This window comes from Oryzias latipes, chromosome 17, assembly GCF_002234675.1.
Source record: "Oryzias latipes chromosome 17, ASM223467v1".
NCBI classification, from domain to species: domain Eukaryota; kingdom Metazoa; phylum Chordata; class Actinopteri; order Beloniformes; family Adrianichthyidae; genus Oryzias; species Oryzias latipes.
The window spans coordinates 10,325,506-10,343,966 of NC_019875.2; the positions used below are offsets into that span (position 1 = coordinate 10,325,506).

Consider the following 18,461-nt stretch of genomic DNA (forward strand, 5'->3'; position numbering starts at 1 on the left):
AAATGTGTGTTTTCTTTGAAGTAGGGCTCTGGCCTGCAGAGGTGAGTGGGTGGAGGTCAAAGGGAAGGATTTGTGTGTTTACAAGGCTGGCAATGTCCTGCTGCAGACTGTGGACCCTCAGTAAACACTGGTAGTTAGTTATTAACACCACAGAACAGGGGAGATTGAGGTCTCCGTCCACAGCATCAGGTCCTTACATGTAAGTATGAAAACACTCATATGGCTATGAAAACTGTGACTTGGTTGGATGACGTTGTTAGGATGCAGCATGTGATTTTAGAATGTGTAATTTAGCTCAGAAGGTCAGAGGTTACTGAAATTTAAGTCTTGGTGGTGTCCTCCTGTTTTTCTGTTCACAAGTCTGTGTTTTAAATAATCAATACTCCACAAATGTTTGAGTGCTGCTGATCTGAAAATTTAGAGGGAATAGGGGAACGTTCACACATGCGGTGTTCTCTTCAACAGATGCTCCAGAACTAAACACCTAAACTGGATCTGGTCCGTGAGTCACATTTGAAATGACACATTTAAGATATTAATGTTGCTACTCAGAGCTGGCGGTCACAGGTTAACACTTTGGAGATGACTGCTCCCTTACCTTCATGCAGGTTTGGCTGAGGTCATGTCTCGTCTCGTGCTGTGTTTGATTGTCTGCGTCACTTTGTGGTCTGCATCCGTCGTTAGTTTGTCAGGTAGGTATTTTTGTGCAGCATATGCAGTGACATTATTCCAGTACAAATAGATGCTGATTTTCCATACAAACATGCAATATATGGGTTCTACTTAAATTACTAAATAAGGATTTTTGTGCTCATCACTGGCTGGTGTGCGTTTGTGCAGTTTTCTCTGATGCGCCGCAGGCTCACATGCTTCTTCGGTCTCGGCGGGCAAATTCCTTCCTGGAGGAAATGAAACCCCCCTCTAAGGAACGAGAATGTATTGAAGAAAAGTGCGACTTTGAAGAAGCGAGGGAGATTTTCCTGACAAGAGAAGCTACAGTAAGACATCATTCTAAGTCAATGTTTCAAATACATTTCATTAGATTTCATTAGTTCTGCAGCCAGAATATACACTCTGTTTTGGGGCGGTGTCAAAATAATCAATTGTCTAAAAGTAGTAAGAGCACCCTTGACAGGTTGGGATGCAGATGTAAAATGTGCTGAGTTTTCTTGGTGGATGAGTATAAAAACAGAATCCAGTGGGGCAAAAAAGTATTTAGTCAGTTGCCAACTTTGGAAGTTCTCCCATTTCAAAAGATCAGAGAGGTCTGTAATTTCCATCATAGGTATATCTCAACTACGAGAGACAAAAATGAGAAAACAAAACCAAAGGAATTCACCTTGTCTGATTTTTAAATAATCATATTGTAAAGGATGGTGGAAAATAGGTATTTGGTCACTTACAAAAAAGAATGCTGAGTTGCATCCAAAGGACACCATACCTACAGTAAAGCATGGGGGTGGAAACATCATGCTTTGGGACTGTTTTTCAGCAAAGGGACCAGGACGACAAACAAATTGGGCCAATCTTGTCAGGTTTTTAGAGAAACCTCTTTTCATCAGCAGGGGGACTGAAGATGAAACGTGGCTGGGTCTTTCAGCATGACAATCAATCCCAAACACATTGCCCGGGTAACGAAGGAATGGCTTCGTAAGACTTCGTAAGACTAACATTTCAAGGTCCTGGAGTGTCCTAGCCAGTCTCCTACGGTGGCCCAGAAGGGTCACAACACAACACATTAACTTACCACACAACACATTAACTCACAACACAATAATTCACAACACAACACATTAACTCACAACACAATAACTCACAACACAACATATTAACTCACAACGGAAGTTGCAATGGAAGTGCTTTTATTCTAAAATTTCCATTGGGCTAAGTGGCTAACCACCTAACAGAAAGTAACGTCACAGTAAACTGGGACCATGTTTTTTTCTACAAGAGAAGCTAGCAGCAGTGTTGTCTGATTGGGCGGTTTTGGGTCTAAATTTGTTTAAAATGGCTTTGGCCGGTTTTAGGGTCGGTTCAGTTGTTTTTTTACCCTCATGAATATGTAATGGTGGACTACGTTAGGCTGTGTGGCTGTTGGAGTTCTATGTACTGAAGCTCAGTGAACGCCCCAGGCAGAGACGCTTAATGGACCGGGCTCTGTCATCTAACCTGTTGTTGGGGGTGGGCAACTCCCCACCCCCCTCTTAGAAATTGTGTTCCTTAAAGTTTGACAACAACCAAAGGGTTGGCGGATCGATCCCCGATCTCCCCAGCCAGCTGTCGCCCCCCGAGCACAGCTAGTCTGCAGCTCACCGCTCCCCCTAGGGGGATGGGTTAAAGTGCGGAGAACAATTTCCCCATTGTGGGAAAAAAAAAAAAAGCTGACCTCTTGAAAAGGGCAGCTGTCAATCTCTGATTGGAAGATTAAAGGCTCAGGTTCCCTCCATTTGTCAAAGTGCCCTTTGGCAAGAATCCAAATCCCACATTGCTCCTGGGTGGTATAGGTTGACGTCACTATTAGGCAGGAGCCCCCAACAACTAACTGTGTCTACAAAACGTCTTTGTTCTGATCTTAGATCAGAGTGTGTGAATGTGTGTGTGTATGTGTGAATGGGACTGTAACTGTGAAGTACTTTGGGCCTTCATGGAAGGTAGAAAAGCACTATATAAGTATGCACCTTTTACCATTTAATATGCTAAAATTTTATTGATTAACTGCAAAGGATGGACACAGCTGAAATTAAAAAAATGAACCTGGTTTGACTTTTAAAAAAAATGTAATTATAAATAATAACCCGAACACAAAATAAGACTTGAACACATAGACCAAGAAACCTAAAGCTGAGGATCATCCAACAAGTGATGGAGAATAACGGGTAAAGTCAGATTTTGATGGGCTACATGAAAAACTTTTTACATTGATGTCTTATCAGGTAATGTATCTGATAGTTGAATGATGAATCTGCTAAATACACTGACTTGAGGCAGCAGTTTAAACTATAAACTGATTTTTTTTCTATTTGCACTTTCAGCTGGAGTTCTGGACGGTGTACACAGGTAAACAATGTAATCATCCACTTTGAAACTGTTTACAAGTGGTCTTTTAAAAAAATTACTGCTCACAGAGGTAAATTAGTTGACTTTTTTCTAAGATCAGGACACTTGAGGATGAAGGATCAACTGATTTTTTTTTTAACTGTTCAACTGTGTGGGTATTTGGTCAGCGCAAAGCATCATGGGTAATATTACTGTGTTTTAGATGGAAACCAGTGTCAGTCCAATCTGTGTGTACATGGTGAATGTGTGGATCTGTTCCAAGACTACGCCTGTCGCTGTAATCCTGGTTATGAAGGCAAATACTGTGAATACAGTAAGTCTTTGATTTCCATTGCTTGGGATACAAATCCATCTGCAGTGCAAGAATACTTGTTTTGCAAGTGCATCTTTCACATCTCTATTTCTGTAATCCTTCAGATGTAACAGCTACAAACTGCTCTGTTAATAATGGTGACTGTGACCATGATTGCATAGAGGGCGAGGACGGTCAGTGGAGAAAATGCAGTTGTCTAAATGGATACAATCTCGACAAGAATAACAGAAAATGCCTCCCGCAAGGTGAGATACAGAAGGAATAGTCTGATGATTCTGCAAAATGATCTGTAAAGATTCAGCAGAGTCAAGACAAATCTACAACCCTAATCAACTAAAGAAGATCTTAATGAATACACTTTCACAATAACAACCGATTAGGTGGAGTTTATTAAAGAAAAAGTAGTTTAGAAAGTCTCGAAGGATAAGTTTGGGTTTATAGTGCTTGCTGAAAAGCTACTTTAAAGGCAATGTGAGTACAAAAGCTTTGTCTGCTTTTTTTGTGCAGGTACCACATCTTGTGGTCAGCTGCTGATCAGCAGGTCAGAGTATAGCGAGCCTTTGGTCGGCCTGCTGCCCTGGATGCTCGGAGGAGAGGTGGGCAAAAAGGGTGAGAGTCCCTGGCAGGTGAGTAAGTATAACTACAAACAGAACAAAACATAATCGGGTGAACGAGCAGATTGACTATCTCAAGTCCCTTGATGATGAGTGGTCGCTTTGGTGGGGGTCAGAGGCAATACCTTTGGAGGGGTAGACTGAGGTGGTGGGTTGTATTTTTAAGAAACTGGATAGGAGTACTTGTAGGGGGGAGATCACTTCTTAGCCTCCCCAGGAAAGTCTGTTTCAGGATGCAAAGGCTGACAGATGAACCTTAGATTCTTGAATGCATTTGTGGAACAAGATCACTTGTACTCCTTCTATAGAGTACCTCATTGAACTAATTAATGGGGGCAAGACCCTTCATGCTACTGCCTACCTATGTAGCCACAAGGGCTCAAGTCTAGGTCTCCATGTGCTGGTCCCCATCCTGGATAAGATACAGTAAGGGCTTCCGGCATAAAATTCTGCCAAACCACCTGTGTGAATTAGTGGAAGCTGCTTTGCGGCAACCCCTGAAAAGGATGTACCTAAAGATGAACACCATCCTCTCTGGTGGTTTTCTGTAGGGTATGTTCTTACCAGTATGGCCCTGGAACACTCCAATAAGTGCTATCAGCTTTATGTATATCTGGAGCAAAAGCTTGTTAAAGACTGCAGACAGTAAATTGGACCTGTCTCAGGTGTCTTCATGACTCCAACAAGAATCTCCAGGGTTAATGATTTTGTTCATGATTTTTGTAGATGGGATTTTAGGATATACTAAGGGCTGGAGTGTCTGGTTTTAGGACTTTGATGTTTTGTCCTGCTGGCTTCATTACACGATGACCTCTCTAATGTGCACTGGGAGGGTCTGCAATCAAGGCTTTTAGTATCTCCAAGTCAGAGACCATGCTTCTGACTGAAAAAGTGGCATGTCTTCTGTGAGTAGAGCGCTTGCCAATGGGGAGAATTTGTTGTATCTTAGGGTCTTGTTCACTAGTAAGGATGAATTAAACGTGAGATAAGTGCAGGTCGCTTGTGATAAAGAAGGAGCTGAGACAAAGACGAAGCTCTTGTAACTGGTTGCCCTGTAAAGCTCTACTCATGTTCCTGGGGGTTCTAAGCTTGATCCCCTTCAAGGATGTCAGACTCCAGGCCTTTATGACTGGCTCCCTGCTGGTTTTTAAGAAATCCTTCAATATTTAATGCAGTTTGTTGGAAAAGATGAAGGACTCTAGCCCTCGAGGTCTGAAGTTTGACACCTGTGCCCTTGGTGGAGTTCCCAGGGAAGACCTAGTATGCACTGACAATACTATATTTCTCACCTGGCCTTGGAAATCCTTGGGTTCTTCTTGGCCTAACCAAAAGAAGGGTCTGCAAACAGATGGAGGTCTAAGAATTTTTGCTTTTGTTGACCCTGCAACCCAAATCCAGATGAGGGAGAGCTGTAGGGATGGATGGCAACAGGTTGTTCAACTAAGATTCTTGTATTTAGGTGGTGGTGCTGAATGCCAGAGGGAATTTTCACTGTGGAGGTGTCCTAATTAACAGGAACTGGGTCCTGACAGCAGCACACTGCCTAGAAAACAATCTACAGTTTGCTGTACGACTTGGTGAGTCACCAATTCCACTGTGACAAACCAATGGTTTAATCCAGCTCTTCCAACCTTCTGGCAACCTCTGGCAATGATGAAAAAAGGGAAATAATAAAGAAAACGAAAAACAATCTGCTAGTTATCTGAATAAGATTTATGTTATTTAAAGAGTAAACAGGCACTTGAGCATCCATACTAAAGTCAGAATTCTTGTTCGTCGGTTTAATGCTCTGTTCACACCGGCCTTGGCAACCCACGTTGAAGTGACCACTTTCAGTTGGAAACTCGGTGTAAACACCCATTTATGCAGGCTTTGAGCTTCCGTTTTCAAAACTCTCACGTTCACGTGTTGTTACGCAAGTTTTAGTTTTTTGGCTCTACATAAAACACATGCGGCCATTGAACACGTGTTGAAAGTTAAATCAGTTGGACTTTCACCAATCAGGGACTCTGATTTGGTAGTGATGTTAAAGAACCTGCGTTCCTGACACATGCCTCATGTGAATTTTTAGACAGAGTGGAGCTTTCATGCCTGTCAAACCTAAACCACTACAAACCAGATAAAGCTCAACAGAGGACCAGTATCAGTAACATCAGTAACAAACCAGTTTAAATGTATGCAGGTACACTGCCTTGCAAAAGTATTCACCCCCTTGGATGTTTGTCCCTTTTATTTCTTTCATAAATCACTCGTAGTCAATAAAATTTGTCTTTCCTCACACAAAAATTTACTACAAAAAAAAACCTTTAATGTCAATCTGAAAACAGAGTTCTAAGAAGTAATGTCAATAAAACAAAAATACTTAATGAAATATGATTAGTTGCAAATGTCAATAAAACAAAAATACTTAATGAAATACGATTAGTTGCATAATTATTCACCCACTTCAAGTCAGTATTTAGAAGATGCACCTTTGGCTGCAATCACAACACTGAGTTTGTGTGGACAAGTCTCACTCTGCAAACTGGAATTTTGCTCCATTCATCTTTGCAAAACTGCTCGAGTTCTGTCAGGTTGCGCGGATACTAGGGCTGGGAATCACTGGGTACTTTATGATACGGTGCAATTTGCGATACATTGCTCACGATAATGAGACTATCACGATATGGCGATAATGTGATAATCGATATACATAGTCTCTAACTACTCACAATATATCAAACTTTAACAAAGAAGAACTTGAAACTGTTTTTTGGAAAATATTTCCCCGTTTATTTATTTTTTATTTTTAAACACAATGATAATGAACAACTTGTGTCCTATTTGGCGTAATGAATAACATACTTTTGTGTAACATTGCTGAAATCAGTAATACTCTGTCTTTGACAAACAACGACAATTTTCATTTGGAAATATCTGTAAAGTTTGGTGTAAACAATAGTGAACATCAACAGCAGTGCCATTATTTAGTACAAAATTGCTGTAAACAGGATAAAAAAAATGAATAAGTCAAGTAGCTGCCAGGCACATTGGTATTAACTTTTGAAAAACAAAGCCATCGGATTATTTAAAAAAAATAGCTGTAAATCAGATATTAATTCTGTGAACAAATTATAGTGTCTTTGTTAAGAATGGTGTAAACAAAAATAAAATTCTCCCAGAAAAAAAAAATCAGGTAGCTAGGAACTTTCCTTACAGTTATTTAAGACATGAACTGCTTTCAAAATAAATGAACAGGGATAACATACATGAACTTAAAGTGCATCTAAAAGTAAACATCTTTGTAAACAAAACTTTTGGGGAAGAGCTGCATGTGATGTATGTCTATGTGTTCATGTTTTTCTGGAGAACCACAGGCTTTTTAGCGTCAAGACGCCGCTCATCTACCGCTGCTTTGAGGAGAGGGGGGGTCTAGGGCAGGGATGCCTACAGGTAGTTTAGCTTAGTCTGTGTAGTTCTGTTTAGTTATTAACCTATTGAATTATATGACTTCATGTTCTTCATGATTTCATGTTTATTAAAAAGCCCATTGAGACTACTACTGTTGTGATTTTGGGCTAAATAAATAAAATTGAATTAAATTGAATAGAATTGGGATTTGCGCATTGCTTAGGTTTGTTGGACATACTACTCATTTCCCAGTTTTTGTTACTAAAATGCACCATAAACATCACGCAGGACTCTGTGGCCCTGGAGGTCCAGCTGTCACATGTGAGCCCTACTCTTTCTGCTGTTTCCAGGGCCATCTCAACCATAGGTCTGGGCGTACAATGCAGGGATCATTTTTTCAGTATTTCCGAGAGGGAATGTCAAAGCGTGGCTCTAATGCTATCAATAAAAAACGAAATCCCTCGTTTCCCACCTCGCTGCAGGGACGGAGCCCCTTGTACATTTAAACAGCAATCCCGTTTGTTATTACCTCTGCTCTCGCAGAAGAAGGTGGTAAGGTTCGCCAGGAAAAAAGTATCCGCGTTGGGCTGTGTTGGCTTCAGGCCAGCAATACCCGCGGCTTTGTCACACAACTCCGTGTGAAGCAGCTTCAATGCTGCCGGTGTATCTTTTAGCTTGCTGCTCTCTCTATTTTCCTTGTTTTTCCCCTCTGCTATTTTTTTTCTTTGAATGTGTATTCTTCTTCGTCCGCCCCTGACAGCCAATCTCGCAATGAGCACCCCCCATCAACCCTCCGAAGTATCGTGTTACCAAAGGATGATTAATATAATGTTTTGCAGGGTCTTTAAACGTAAATAAAAGGTCCATACTTGATGAAAATGCATCGAGAATCAATGACGGAACTATACACCATATCGATATTTTGGCACACCCCTAGTGGATACCAGTGGTACCATTTCAAGTCCAGCCACAAATTTGTCTACCGGATTTAGGTCTGGGCTGTGACTCGGCCTCTCTAGAACATTTACCTGATTTTTTTTTAAACAAGTCCTGTGTAGCTTTTGCAGTATGCTTTGGATCCTTGCCTTGCTGGAAAACAAATGTCCTCCCAAGCCATAGTTCAGTTGCAGACCAAAAAAGATTGTCCTCCAAGATTTCCGTGTATTTTGCAGCTTTCATTCTGCCCTCTCTATCTTTACAAGCCTTCCAGGGCTTGGTGCTGCCCTTTCTCTGAGTTGCTTGGAGTGGTCCTCTGTCTTCATGGTAAAATGGTAGCCAGGAATACCGCTCCACCAGTATCTGGACCCTTCTTAGACTAGTGTTTTATAACTCAATCACTTGGGACACACCCATTCCACTCAGGGGATCTTCTTTTCACTAATTGTGAGACTATTGGCACTAACTGGAAGGACATGTATTGAATTAGATCATTAAATTTAAAATGGGGTAAATAATTATGCAAACAATTTTATTTCATTTTATATTTTTGTTTCATTTAAATAACTTAGAATTCTGTTTTCACATTAACATTGAAGGAGTTATTCTTCTGGTAAATAGTTTTGTGAAAAAAGACAAATTTTATTGACCATGAGTGATGAAGGCAACAAAAGGGATAAACATCCAAGGGGGTGAATCCTTTTGCAAGGCACTGTATATATACATGATCAGTTGAAATTAGTGATGTACTGAAAATTTAACAGTTAGCTGCACTAAAAAGTTTAAGAAAAAAAAAAACAAATAAAACGTTTTCTGTTGTGTCCAAATTTAACTATTATTTCAATGAGGAAATTAACATACAAAAAAAAAAAAAAAAAAAAAAATCGCACATCCAGACAAGATGCTTACGTAAATGTTGCATGTCAAACAATTGGTATGCAAAATAAGACTCAGCCTAGCATCTTTTTAAAAAAAATCATCAACAAATTTCATAAATAAAAATAACCTTTTTTTCACTGAATCTTTATAGACTTTTTACACTAAATTTCACGATTAATAGATTTTCCGCTTACCTTTCTTTCAACCGCTACAAATCAGACGCCTACTTCAACCTTATAAAGACCAGTTTGTGAAAATATTGTCCAACATTAAACTGGTCTGAGATGCAAAAAAAAAGTTAGGGTGCACTGACCTAGAATTCATCTTTAATAGTTCCATATAAAAAGGAAAAATGTGAAAACGTACAGAGGTTACTCAACACTTCACTGACTGTTTCCTCCTGATCAGGTGACTACGAGCTTCTCAGGAAGGAAGGCACAGAGGTGATGCTGAAGGTGGCCAAAGCTTTCAAACACCCAAACTACAACAGAGAGACAGTGGACAATGACATTGCTCTGCTGCGTCTGGTGACCCCCGCCCCATTCAACAGTTACATTGCTCCTATATGCTTACCGGGGCGGGCCATGGCAGAGCGGGTGCTCCATCTTAATGGCACCACCACCGTGGTGACTGGCTGGGGCAAAGATGACAGTGGTAAGTACAGCTCGGCCCTGAACGTCATCAAAGTGCCGTTGGTCAGCCACAGCGTCTGCGCACAGCAGATGTTACCCTACACCATCTCTGAGAACGTCCTCTGCGCCGGGATCCTGGGTCAGAGAATCGACGCCTGCGAAGGGGACAGCGGCGGGCCGATGGTCACTCTGTACCACGGCACGTGGTTCCTGGTTGGCTTAGTGTCGTGGGGCGAGGGCTGCGGCCAGATAGACAGGCTAGGCATCTACACCAAAGTGTCCAACTACAACGACTGGATCAAGCAGGTGCAGGAGGAGTGGGACAGAACCAATAACCTGCAGTGATGCCCAGCCTGACCCTTTTCCGGTTCGATCTGTTGAAGCCCCGGCTACATCTCATAGCATCAAAGATGTACACACTTTTAACATAAACTCTCCTACTCTTGAAAGGCTTTTGTGTGATTCTTTGACACTGTTAACAAGTTCAGCACAAGTTGAGGTTCATGACATCTGCACTCATTTTCTAGAAAAGAAGCTGTTGTTCTCAGGTCAGTGTTACCAAATGATAAAAAACAACATTTAACAAAAATGTGATCATCAAAGACATCTCAGGATAAGAGGAAGATTGATTGATGCACACGAACTTTATTTGATTTTCACCAGCGAATACAGAAGTGTGCCATCACACAGAGACAAAGAGCCACCTTTAGCAGCTGAGTGTCCCCAAATGTTTTATAGTAATAATGGATTTGATTTGATAGTGCCTTTCAAGAAACTCAAGGACGCCGTACATAAAAGAAGGTTACATGAGTTATATCACACACATTTCGCCCGGTCTCATTCTCTTCACAAAAGGAGGTTTCCTGTGGTCTAAAGAAAAATATATTATTGCTTTTGTTTCAAAGGAACGCCCCACAAACACAAATATTTGTTCCAGACTCAAACTGCACTGGTGAGTAAAGCAGCTAAAACTCTTAGATGTATTTGCACATTAACCCTGAGTCTTTATGTTCACTAATTTCACAGTTTAAAGTAGTTGCACCAAGATGTTGCACCAATTGAAAATGAGAATCCTTTAATCTCACAGTGGCTCATAGCAATGAAAGCAGGTTTGTTTCATGTTGGTGTGATTTGTAAGGTTGTTGGCTTTAATCAAAGATAATCTCCAGTTTGTTTCTAGACAAACTTTTTCTATTTAGCCTCTTTTTAAAGGAGATGCTGCCAACTAGAGGTGATACTTTGAATTACAGGACACAGTAAATTAATAAAGGAGACCAATAAATGGAAAAAAAAAATCATCAGAACAATAACTTAAAAGACAGTATAACATAAATGATGTTAAAATATTTAGTTTGTTGCTCCAAATCAAATATCATTTTGTTATTAAGTATAGAAAAAATCAAATCTGCCTGGTTCCTTACTTTGACCAACACTAAAAGGCTTTTGGATTAAACTCAACATGATTGAATGGATGAATGGATGATTGAATGAATGAATGATTGAATGAATGAATGAATGAATGGTTGCTTTTCTCTGGCTTTGTTTTCCTCGTTTGGGATCAGAGGAGCGTCTGAAGTGGAAGCTTCACCTGCTGCTTCTGCTTCTTCGCCATCAGGACTCTCCCTTCCTCTTCCTCAGCTCCTCTTCGTATCTCCGCAGCTGAGCCATGAAGCCGGGGTTGGGATCGATCACGTGGCGTGCGGTCTTCACCCTCTGAGAGAGGAGACGGTGATGAGTGGACAGCTGTAGCCACGTCTGTCAGTCCTCATATTTATCTAATACTGTTCACTTTCAGCTATGATGAGAGGAAGCATATTCTCTGGTCTAAAAAATATTAAATATTGGGTTTGTTGTTTGAATTAAAGCTTTTGACATTTAGACTATTCTTGAGCTTCTCTGAAAAAAAAGTATTTTTGTTTCTGTCTATGAGCTCATTTGGATTCAGTGCTGAAGAAAAGTGCCACAATTTGAAAAATAAAATCTATTCTCATAATACAAATAGATAATTAAACCACTGAAGTTAAATCTAATATCTATATTTTACCAAAATAAAGTGATGCATTTTTCAGAGCATAGTTTGATAAAACGTCTCTAGTGATGATCTGCAGGTGACCAACCAAAGGGCCTCAGACAATAAGCTGCATTCACATGGTTGCAGATATGAAGATCACTACTTATGTTATGATATTGAAGCAAAAAGGACCTTTGATCTGGGGACTCAGTTATGACATTTCTGAAGGTCTATGGCTGAAGGGGGCGGGGGGGGGGGGGGGCACACTTCCTTTTTAGAAAAATGAAACCGTCCTGCAGCTTCAGCTCCACCTGCAGACTCGCTGACCTTCCAGACAAGTCTGCTGATGACAGCAGTCAGACAGTTCACGCAGCAGAAAGGCTCCAAAATCCTGAAACAGAACGCAGAGAGCTGCAGGGAATCCATTTACACTCCCGTCAGGTCATCCCTTTCAGATCCTCATTAAAGACCCGCTCGGATGAAAACGGTGTTTTTATCATTTGGTTGTGGCACTTTCTGATTAAAGAAAAAAATTAAACTTCAAAATTTGCATTTATGAGTATTTCTTTATTCAAATTATTGGGACTATTGGGATTATTGGGACGTCTTCAATTTCCTCGTCTGAGCTCTAAACTGTGTGGACAGATTTCATGTCCATACATGGACGTCTATTGTTGGACAGATTTCATGTCCATACATGGACGTCTATTGTTGGACAGATTTCATGTCCATACATGGACGTCTTGGACAGATTCTACTGTTATAATAGATCAGGAATCTTCTGACACACGAGGTTTATATTTGTACAAACCTCTTTTGTGTTTAAGGGTCGGCTCTCCTTGCAATGGGGTCCCTGGGCTGGGGAGACTTTGGGCCCAACGCTGGGGAGACGACTGTTTCAACAACTTAGAAGCTGTCCCAAAACTACCCCTCCCCCCATCATCCTAAGTGATATATGGTATAATCATACTGAAAAGACCACTGGAAACGCTTCTACAATACATCAAGAGACGATGGGAGTGGGACTTTCAGATGTCTGTGAGTTGTCTTAAGCCGCAGAAGCAGCTGCACTGACTTGATGGAGTTGATCTCCAGCATCCTGACCTGCAGGGCTTCAGTCAGCGTCAGCCTGCGGTGCTTCATCAGGTAGGCGATGCAGACGGTGGCAGAGCGGCTGCGTCCGTTCTTGCAGTAGACCACGCTGCGTCCTCCCCGGTTGGCCTCCTTCTGGATGGCGTCGGCGCAGCGGTCAAAGTGGCTGTAGAGGTCCTCGTTGGGGTCGTCGTAGACGGGGATCTGCATTTTGGCGACTCTGGCGGAGGGAAACGGCTGCTGCTTGGACACATTGATGCAGAGCGTCACCGCCTCCTGTTGGATGAGCTCATCGTTGCAGGCGGAGCGGGAGTTGCTGATGTACAGAGCTTTGGTGACCTTACACAGCTGCAGCATCCCGGCCAGGTGAGGACAAATCGAGCTCCTCAGATCAAGTCCTGGACAGAGAAAGACACACTGTGAGAAACCTTTTAGAAGACTTTTAGACAATTCCAAAGGAAAATGGAATAGCAGGCATTTGCATGTACATCCATCAAAAATAAAAAATAATTAAAAAAATATTTAAAAAAGACTAAAACACTCCAAAAATGAACGAGTCAGATTTCAAAAATAACACAATCAAAGGGTTACAAAAAAAAACATCAATCCTCCTTTGCTGACAAAAACAATCAGAATATTTAGCTCATCCGTGGTAATTTGCTGATTCCAATAGTTTATCATTAAGCCGCATTAAGCACTTATTGGATAGTTTCCTTTATTGAATGTATAACAGAATTTGATCAAATTGAAAATACATCCTGGGGGGGGGGGGGGGGTCATCCTAATTGGATTGTTCCAGACAGACTCGGAAATTGGGTCACAATTTATCATTTCTATCATAATATTTTTAATCTTACTTTGTTTTCATTTTTCCACATAGAGCAACATAAAAATAGTTTTCTCTAAAATGATAGTAGAAATTTAAAAGACTTACATTTTCAGATATGGAAGAACAGCAGTGGAATGAACAGAGGACGGAGCAGTCCGTGAACGCCTCACGAACAGACGCTGTTCTGCTCAAATCTCCAGACTTTAACCCTGCTGGTCGTCAAAGGACCGCGCGTGCTTTGGAACTGTTCGGTACTACAGGCGGGTGCAGCCGACCCGGACGGGTCCGGTCAGTTCTGGTCCCCGCGTGACCCTGGCTGCACTGACCTGAGCGCGCGCTGCTAAATTTACTGGCGCTGTCTGCTGCCCCGGGTCCTAACGCCGCCAGTTACGGATTGAACGGAAAACAGGGAATTAATTTAAATCATAAAAACAGTCAGACCCAGAAGGCTTTAAAGACCGCAGCTATTTATAGGTTTCTGGCGGTCAGATATTCATATCCCAGTACTTTAAAACGGTAAAAAAAAAAGGAAAGCAGAATTACTTTGAAGGAAAGTGGATTTATAGTTTTAATGGATATATGGATTTGAAATTGATTAATTGCTTTTTAAACTATAGCTCGAGTGGTTTGCATCTCTATGACAAAATATATGATCCAGACTAATTGTCTTAAAGATACATTTATATAATTTACCTTTCTTCTCCTTAGGAGTGACCAGGTTAGACAGGATAAGGAACGAGTACATCAGAGGGACGGCTCATGTTGCCTGTGTTAGCGACAAAGTCAGAGAAGCCAGACTGAGATGGTTTGGACATGTTCAGAGGAGGGACAGTGGATATATTGGTAGAAGGATGTTGGAGATGGAGCTGCCTGGCAGGAGGGCAAGAGGACGGCCAAAGAGGAGATACATGGATGTCTTAACAGATGACATGAAGTTGGCTAATGTTAGGGTAGAAGATGTCCATGACAGAGTGAGGTGGAAAACGATGATTCGCTGTGGCGACCCCTGATGGGAAAAGCCGAAAGAGAAAGAAGATCTTTCTTCTCATATGATAATGCTAATGTACTCAAAGGAAGTGTGGTTCTTTGTTATGTTTCTCATTATTTTTGTTTTCTAACAGACATTTTCATAATTTTGTTCTCACCTTTCTTTTCTCTCTCAGCTGACAAATGAAAATGTGATTTTCTTTAACAGATGTTTCAATGGATTTGGTGTCCACCAGCTTTATTTTCATTAATTTCAAGAGTAACTGAGTTGATTTTTGTCTTACATCACACATTTTTGTGTTTTCTCAGGCTAAATCATCAAATCAGATGTTCACTTTTTCAGAATTAGTCGTGCTGGAAGATTCTTCCTAATGTTCCATTTAGAAGGAGGTTTCCTCTCCATTTGGTGCGTTATGCAGGGTCAGTATTCTGTTGGTCACTTATGATACCGAGCCTTTTCTGAAGGATCAGGACTGACATGGATTTGGACAATTATCACCACTAAAACAGGTTACAAGGTGATGGTTTGCCCCTTTTGACTCCCAACATGAAGGTTCTGGTTCAAATTCCATCTTAGAACTTTTTGTGTGCAGTTTGCAAGTTTTTCTTATGTGAATTTTCCAGCTTCCTCTCACAGTCCAAAGTATTCATTAACTAACCTTAGTGTGTCTTTGTTTATCTTTGTGTTACCCTGAAAACTGTCTTGGGTGCATGCCACCCTCACCCTTCAGAAACGGTGAGTGTCGGCTCCAATGACCCCAGTCAGGAATGAAACAGTTTTAGAATATGGACAAATGTTTCAAATATGATGTGTTTATAAATACAAAAATGTACAGTACTCACATTTGCAATAAGTGTCAAAACAATATTTGCAAAGGTAGAATTGCCTTAAAAATGGAAAAATAATTTTAAACTGTGGTTTAAATACAAATAGTGATAATAATAATAATAATAATAATAATAATAATAATAATGATAATAATAATAATAATAATAATAGTAATAATAATAAGCCTGTTAAATTATTTTCGATTTCTTCTGCCAGAGTAGGATTGATAGAAAAAAAAGAAGTCGATGTTGCACTTATAATATACATTAACTATTAATGTTATAATATCTTTTTAAAGGTGCTTAAACAGTGCTTTGTTGTCATAATAAATACTTTCAAAGTCATTTGAATTAATATTTTTGAGGTAGGGGTGCCTGTGGTAGATGTAGTACCGTATTGGTTCCACAAGAGGGCAGTAACACAACCATCCCAAAGCAGGCTGCCCTTAAAATACTAAAGAAGAACAAATGACCGGAAATTCAAAACCCGCCGGCGGAAGTAAACATTAGCATCAGTAGCATTAGCTTTTAACAGTGCAGGGAACATGATGCTGCTGTGAGTCAACTTTCGTTACTGAAAGGTTCCATCGCGATGTCTTCATGGTCACAAAGTCCTGCTGTGGACGCGCTCCCCGAAAAAGGACTAAAGAGGAGCGGCAGCAAAAAACTCCCCGACATCACCTGGAGACACGAGATCATAAACCTGCACACAACAACAGGTGTGTCCGTCTGTTGTGTTACACACACAAATCAATGTGTCAACTAGATATTTCATCAGAACTTAAATGACCTGCAGTTTTAGACTAAAATTGCGATGCAATAAATACATGCGTTTGTAAATATTTGTTATCATGTGGAGTTTGGGATGTTATCCTTATTGTAATTGTTATGTCGATCATGTACCCCTTGTATTTTTAGAGCTTTTATTCAGTGAGAGTTGGCCTTAACCCATCCTTCCCTAAGCTAACTAACTCCCTGAATAAAGAAATGCCTGTAAATGCAATTTTAAGATAAATTTCCCTTAAATGTCCCTCATCATAGAAATGCCATAAGAACATGTTAAAGACACACCTAAAACACCATTTTCATTAAAGTCCTGACGCCGTGGCTTTCATGACTGTAGGAATTAGTGACTAGAGCTAACCTTTTTTTTAATCAACACATGTTGGCTGATTTTCAACTTTCATCTCCAAATTGATTTATTTTTTTACTAAACTAATGTTTTGACTTTTTTTCTTCAGACAAGTCGATGGAACCTCAAGACTATAGCTTAAACCCTGAGGAGGCGGAGTCTCCACAGATTAAAGAAGAAAAGGATGAAGTCTGCGTCGGCGAGGAAAGAGAGCCGCTTGAAATGTTTCTAAAGGAGAAACCAGATAGCTTGATGCCGCCAAAACCTTCCACTGAAGACAGGGAGGAACTTAAAACTGAGACGACAGATCAGGGAGTAAACAAAGACGCTGACACTGGATCAACTGAAGAGTCAAAACTGCTGTCAGACAACAGTGGGGACGACAACCACATGATTCATGAGACAAATGAAAATGTGAGCAGGTGCGACACTTGTGCTAAAGTCTTTGGCACAAAGCTGCAAATGAAGAAGCACCGCAGAATCCACACGTGTGAGAAGCAGTTTCTGTGCAGCACATGTGGGAAAAAGTTCAGGGATGCATCCACACTCAAGCACCACGTCAGGACTCACACGGGCGAGAGGCCCTTCCCCTGTCAGACCTGTGGGAGGAGCTTCTCGTGCTGCGGTAAACTGATGGTTCACAGCAGGATCCACACCGGCGATAAGCCGTACCTGTGCAACACCTGCGGGAGGGGCTTTTCTCAGTCATCGGCCCTGAAGAGGCACACAACCGTCCACACAGAGAGCAAGCTATACTCCTGCAGAATCTGCGGGAAGGGTTTCAGTCAGAACAGCGACGTGACAGTCCACCTGAGAACGCACACGGGTGAGAAGCCGTACACCTGCAACACCTGCGGACGCAGGTTCTCCGACTCCTCTGCCTTCAAAAGACACACGGCCATCCACGTCGACATGAAGCCGTATTCCTGTCAAATATGCAGCAAAAGCTTCAGGCAGAGCGGTCACCTGATGCGTCACATGAGCGTTCACTCCGGAGGGAGGTCTTTTTCCTGCCAGGAGTGCGGGAAAAGTTTCCGACAAAGCAACAACCTAGTGCGGCACTTGAAGATCCACTCGGATGAGGGTTGTTACATCTGCAGCTCCTGTGGGAAGCAGTTTCTCCGGCCGTCGTGGCTAAAAAGACACATGGAGGCGCGCGCGTGTGAGGTCAGCTAATGAAGAGTAAAATAACAACAAACGGATGATCTGTTAGGATGTTTCATGAATCCAGTCCAGATAAATGTCTTGGAAACAGAAGAAGTAACTAAAACTTTATTTTGCATTCTTTTTTTAATATTTAGAAAAATGCCAGGTTTCTGTCATTTGTTTTCATTTTCAGGCTTGACTCTATTTGTGGAGTCGGGTTTCAGTCCAACTGTTGCTAAAGAACGTCAGTGTCATCTTCCGTCTCATTCCTGGCATCTTGTTTACGCTGAAGCTTTATAATAAAGAATATTTGAGTGGAAACTTAACATACTTTTTAATTTCAGAATCAATAAAAGTTTATGCAATTATCAAAGAAGATTTGTGTATTTTTGCTGTGTGGCAACAGTTGGAACTCTTGATAAAAAGATCCATTAAATGCACATTATCTTTGGTTTCAATGAAGAAACTGATCAAATAAAAATCTCTCAGCTGGTCGGATCATTGGAATCACAGATATTTAACAAAATGCTTTAATGAAATCCATTTCAACTGAAAGGTCATAAAAGCCTCTGCTTTCTCATCCTTCATGTGACTCATAGAAATACAAAAATGCTT

General features: G+C 41.0%; 3 protein-coding genes across 7 annotated transcripts; 2 read left to right on the top strand and 1 right to left on the bottom strand.

Annotated features, from left to right (window-relative positions):
• The first annotated feature begins 109 nt into the window (after positions 1-109).
• On the top strand, positions 110-10,270 carry proc (protein C, inactivator of coagulation factors Va and VIIIa). Of its 2 annotated transcripts, none has more exons than XM_004078760.3 (10): positions 110-199; positions 466-498; positions 609-692; positions 841-998; positions 3,033-3,057; positions 3,260-3,370; positions 3,475-3,615; positions 3,878-3,996; positions 5,444-5,561; positions 9,598-10,270. In XM_004078760.3, the coding sequence occupies exons 3-10, from the start codon at positions 623-625 to the stop codon at positions 10,164-10,166; spliced, it is 1,311 nt and encodes a 436-aa protein (XP_004078808.1). In that variant the 5' UTR covers positions 110-199; positions 466-498; positions 609-622; the 3' UTR covers positions 10,167-10,270. The 2 variants fall into 2 exon arrangements, with proteins under 2 accessions (XP_004078808.1, XP_011484526.1); XM_011486224.3 differs by having other exon boundaries at positions 124-199; positions 466-502.
• Positions 10,271-10,446: 176 nt separating this feature from the next.
• On the bottom strand, positions 10,447-14,123 carry dusp28 (dual specificity phosphatase 28). 3 transcript variants are annotated; one of them, XM_011486225.3, is made up of 4 exons: positions 13,859-14,117; positions 12,937-13,322; positions 11,410-11,534; positions 10,447-10,684 (listed from the first exon to the last, which is right to left on the bottom strand). In XM_011486225.3, exons 2-3 carry the CDS (start codon positions 13,279-13,281, stop codon positions 11,433-11,435), a joined length of 447 nt encoding a protein of 148 aa, XP_011484527.1. In that variant the 5' UTR covers positions 13,282-13,322; positions 13,859-14,117; the 3' UTR covers positions 10,447-10,684; positions 11,410-11,432. The 3 variants fall into 3 exon arrangements, with proteins under 3 accessions (XP_011484527.1, XP_004078870.1, XP_011484528.1); XM_004078822.4 differs by having other exon boundaries at positions 10,447-11,534; positions 13,859-14,115; XM_011486226.3 differs by lacking the exon at positions 10,447-10,684 and having other exon boundaries at positions 11,428-11,534; positions 12,908-13,322; positions 13,859-14,123.
• Positions 14,124-16,022: 1,899 nt separating this feature from the next.
• Positions 16,023-18,222, top strand: LOC101165504 (oocyte zinc finger protein XlCOF6.1). Of its 2 annotated transcripts, none has more exons than XM_020711361.2 (2): positions 16,023-16,281; positions 16,807-18,222. In XM_020711361.2, exons 1-2 carry the CDS (start codon positions 16,161-16,163, stop codon positions 17,874-17,876), a joined length of 1,191 nt encoding a protein of 396 aa, XP_020567020.1. In that variant the 5' UTR covers positions 16,023-16,160; the 3' UTR covers positions 17,877-18,222. The 2 variants fall into 2 exon arrangements, with proteins under 2 accessions (XP_020567020.1, XP_004078871.1); XM_004078823.4 differs by having other exon boundaries at positions 16,025-16,287; positions 16,810-18,222.
• The last annotated feature ends 239 nt before the right edge of the window (positions 18,223-18,461 follow it).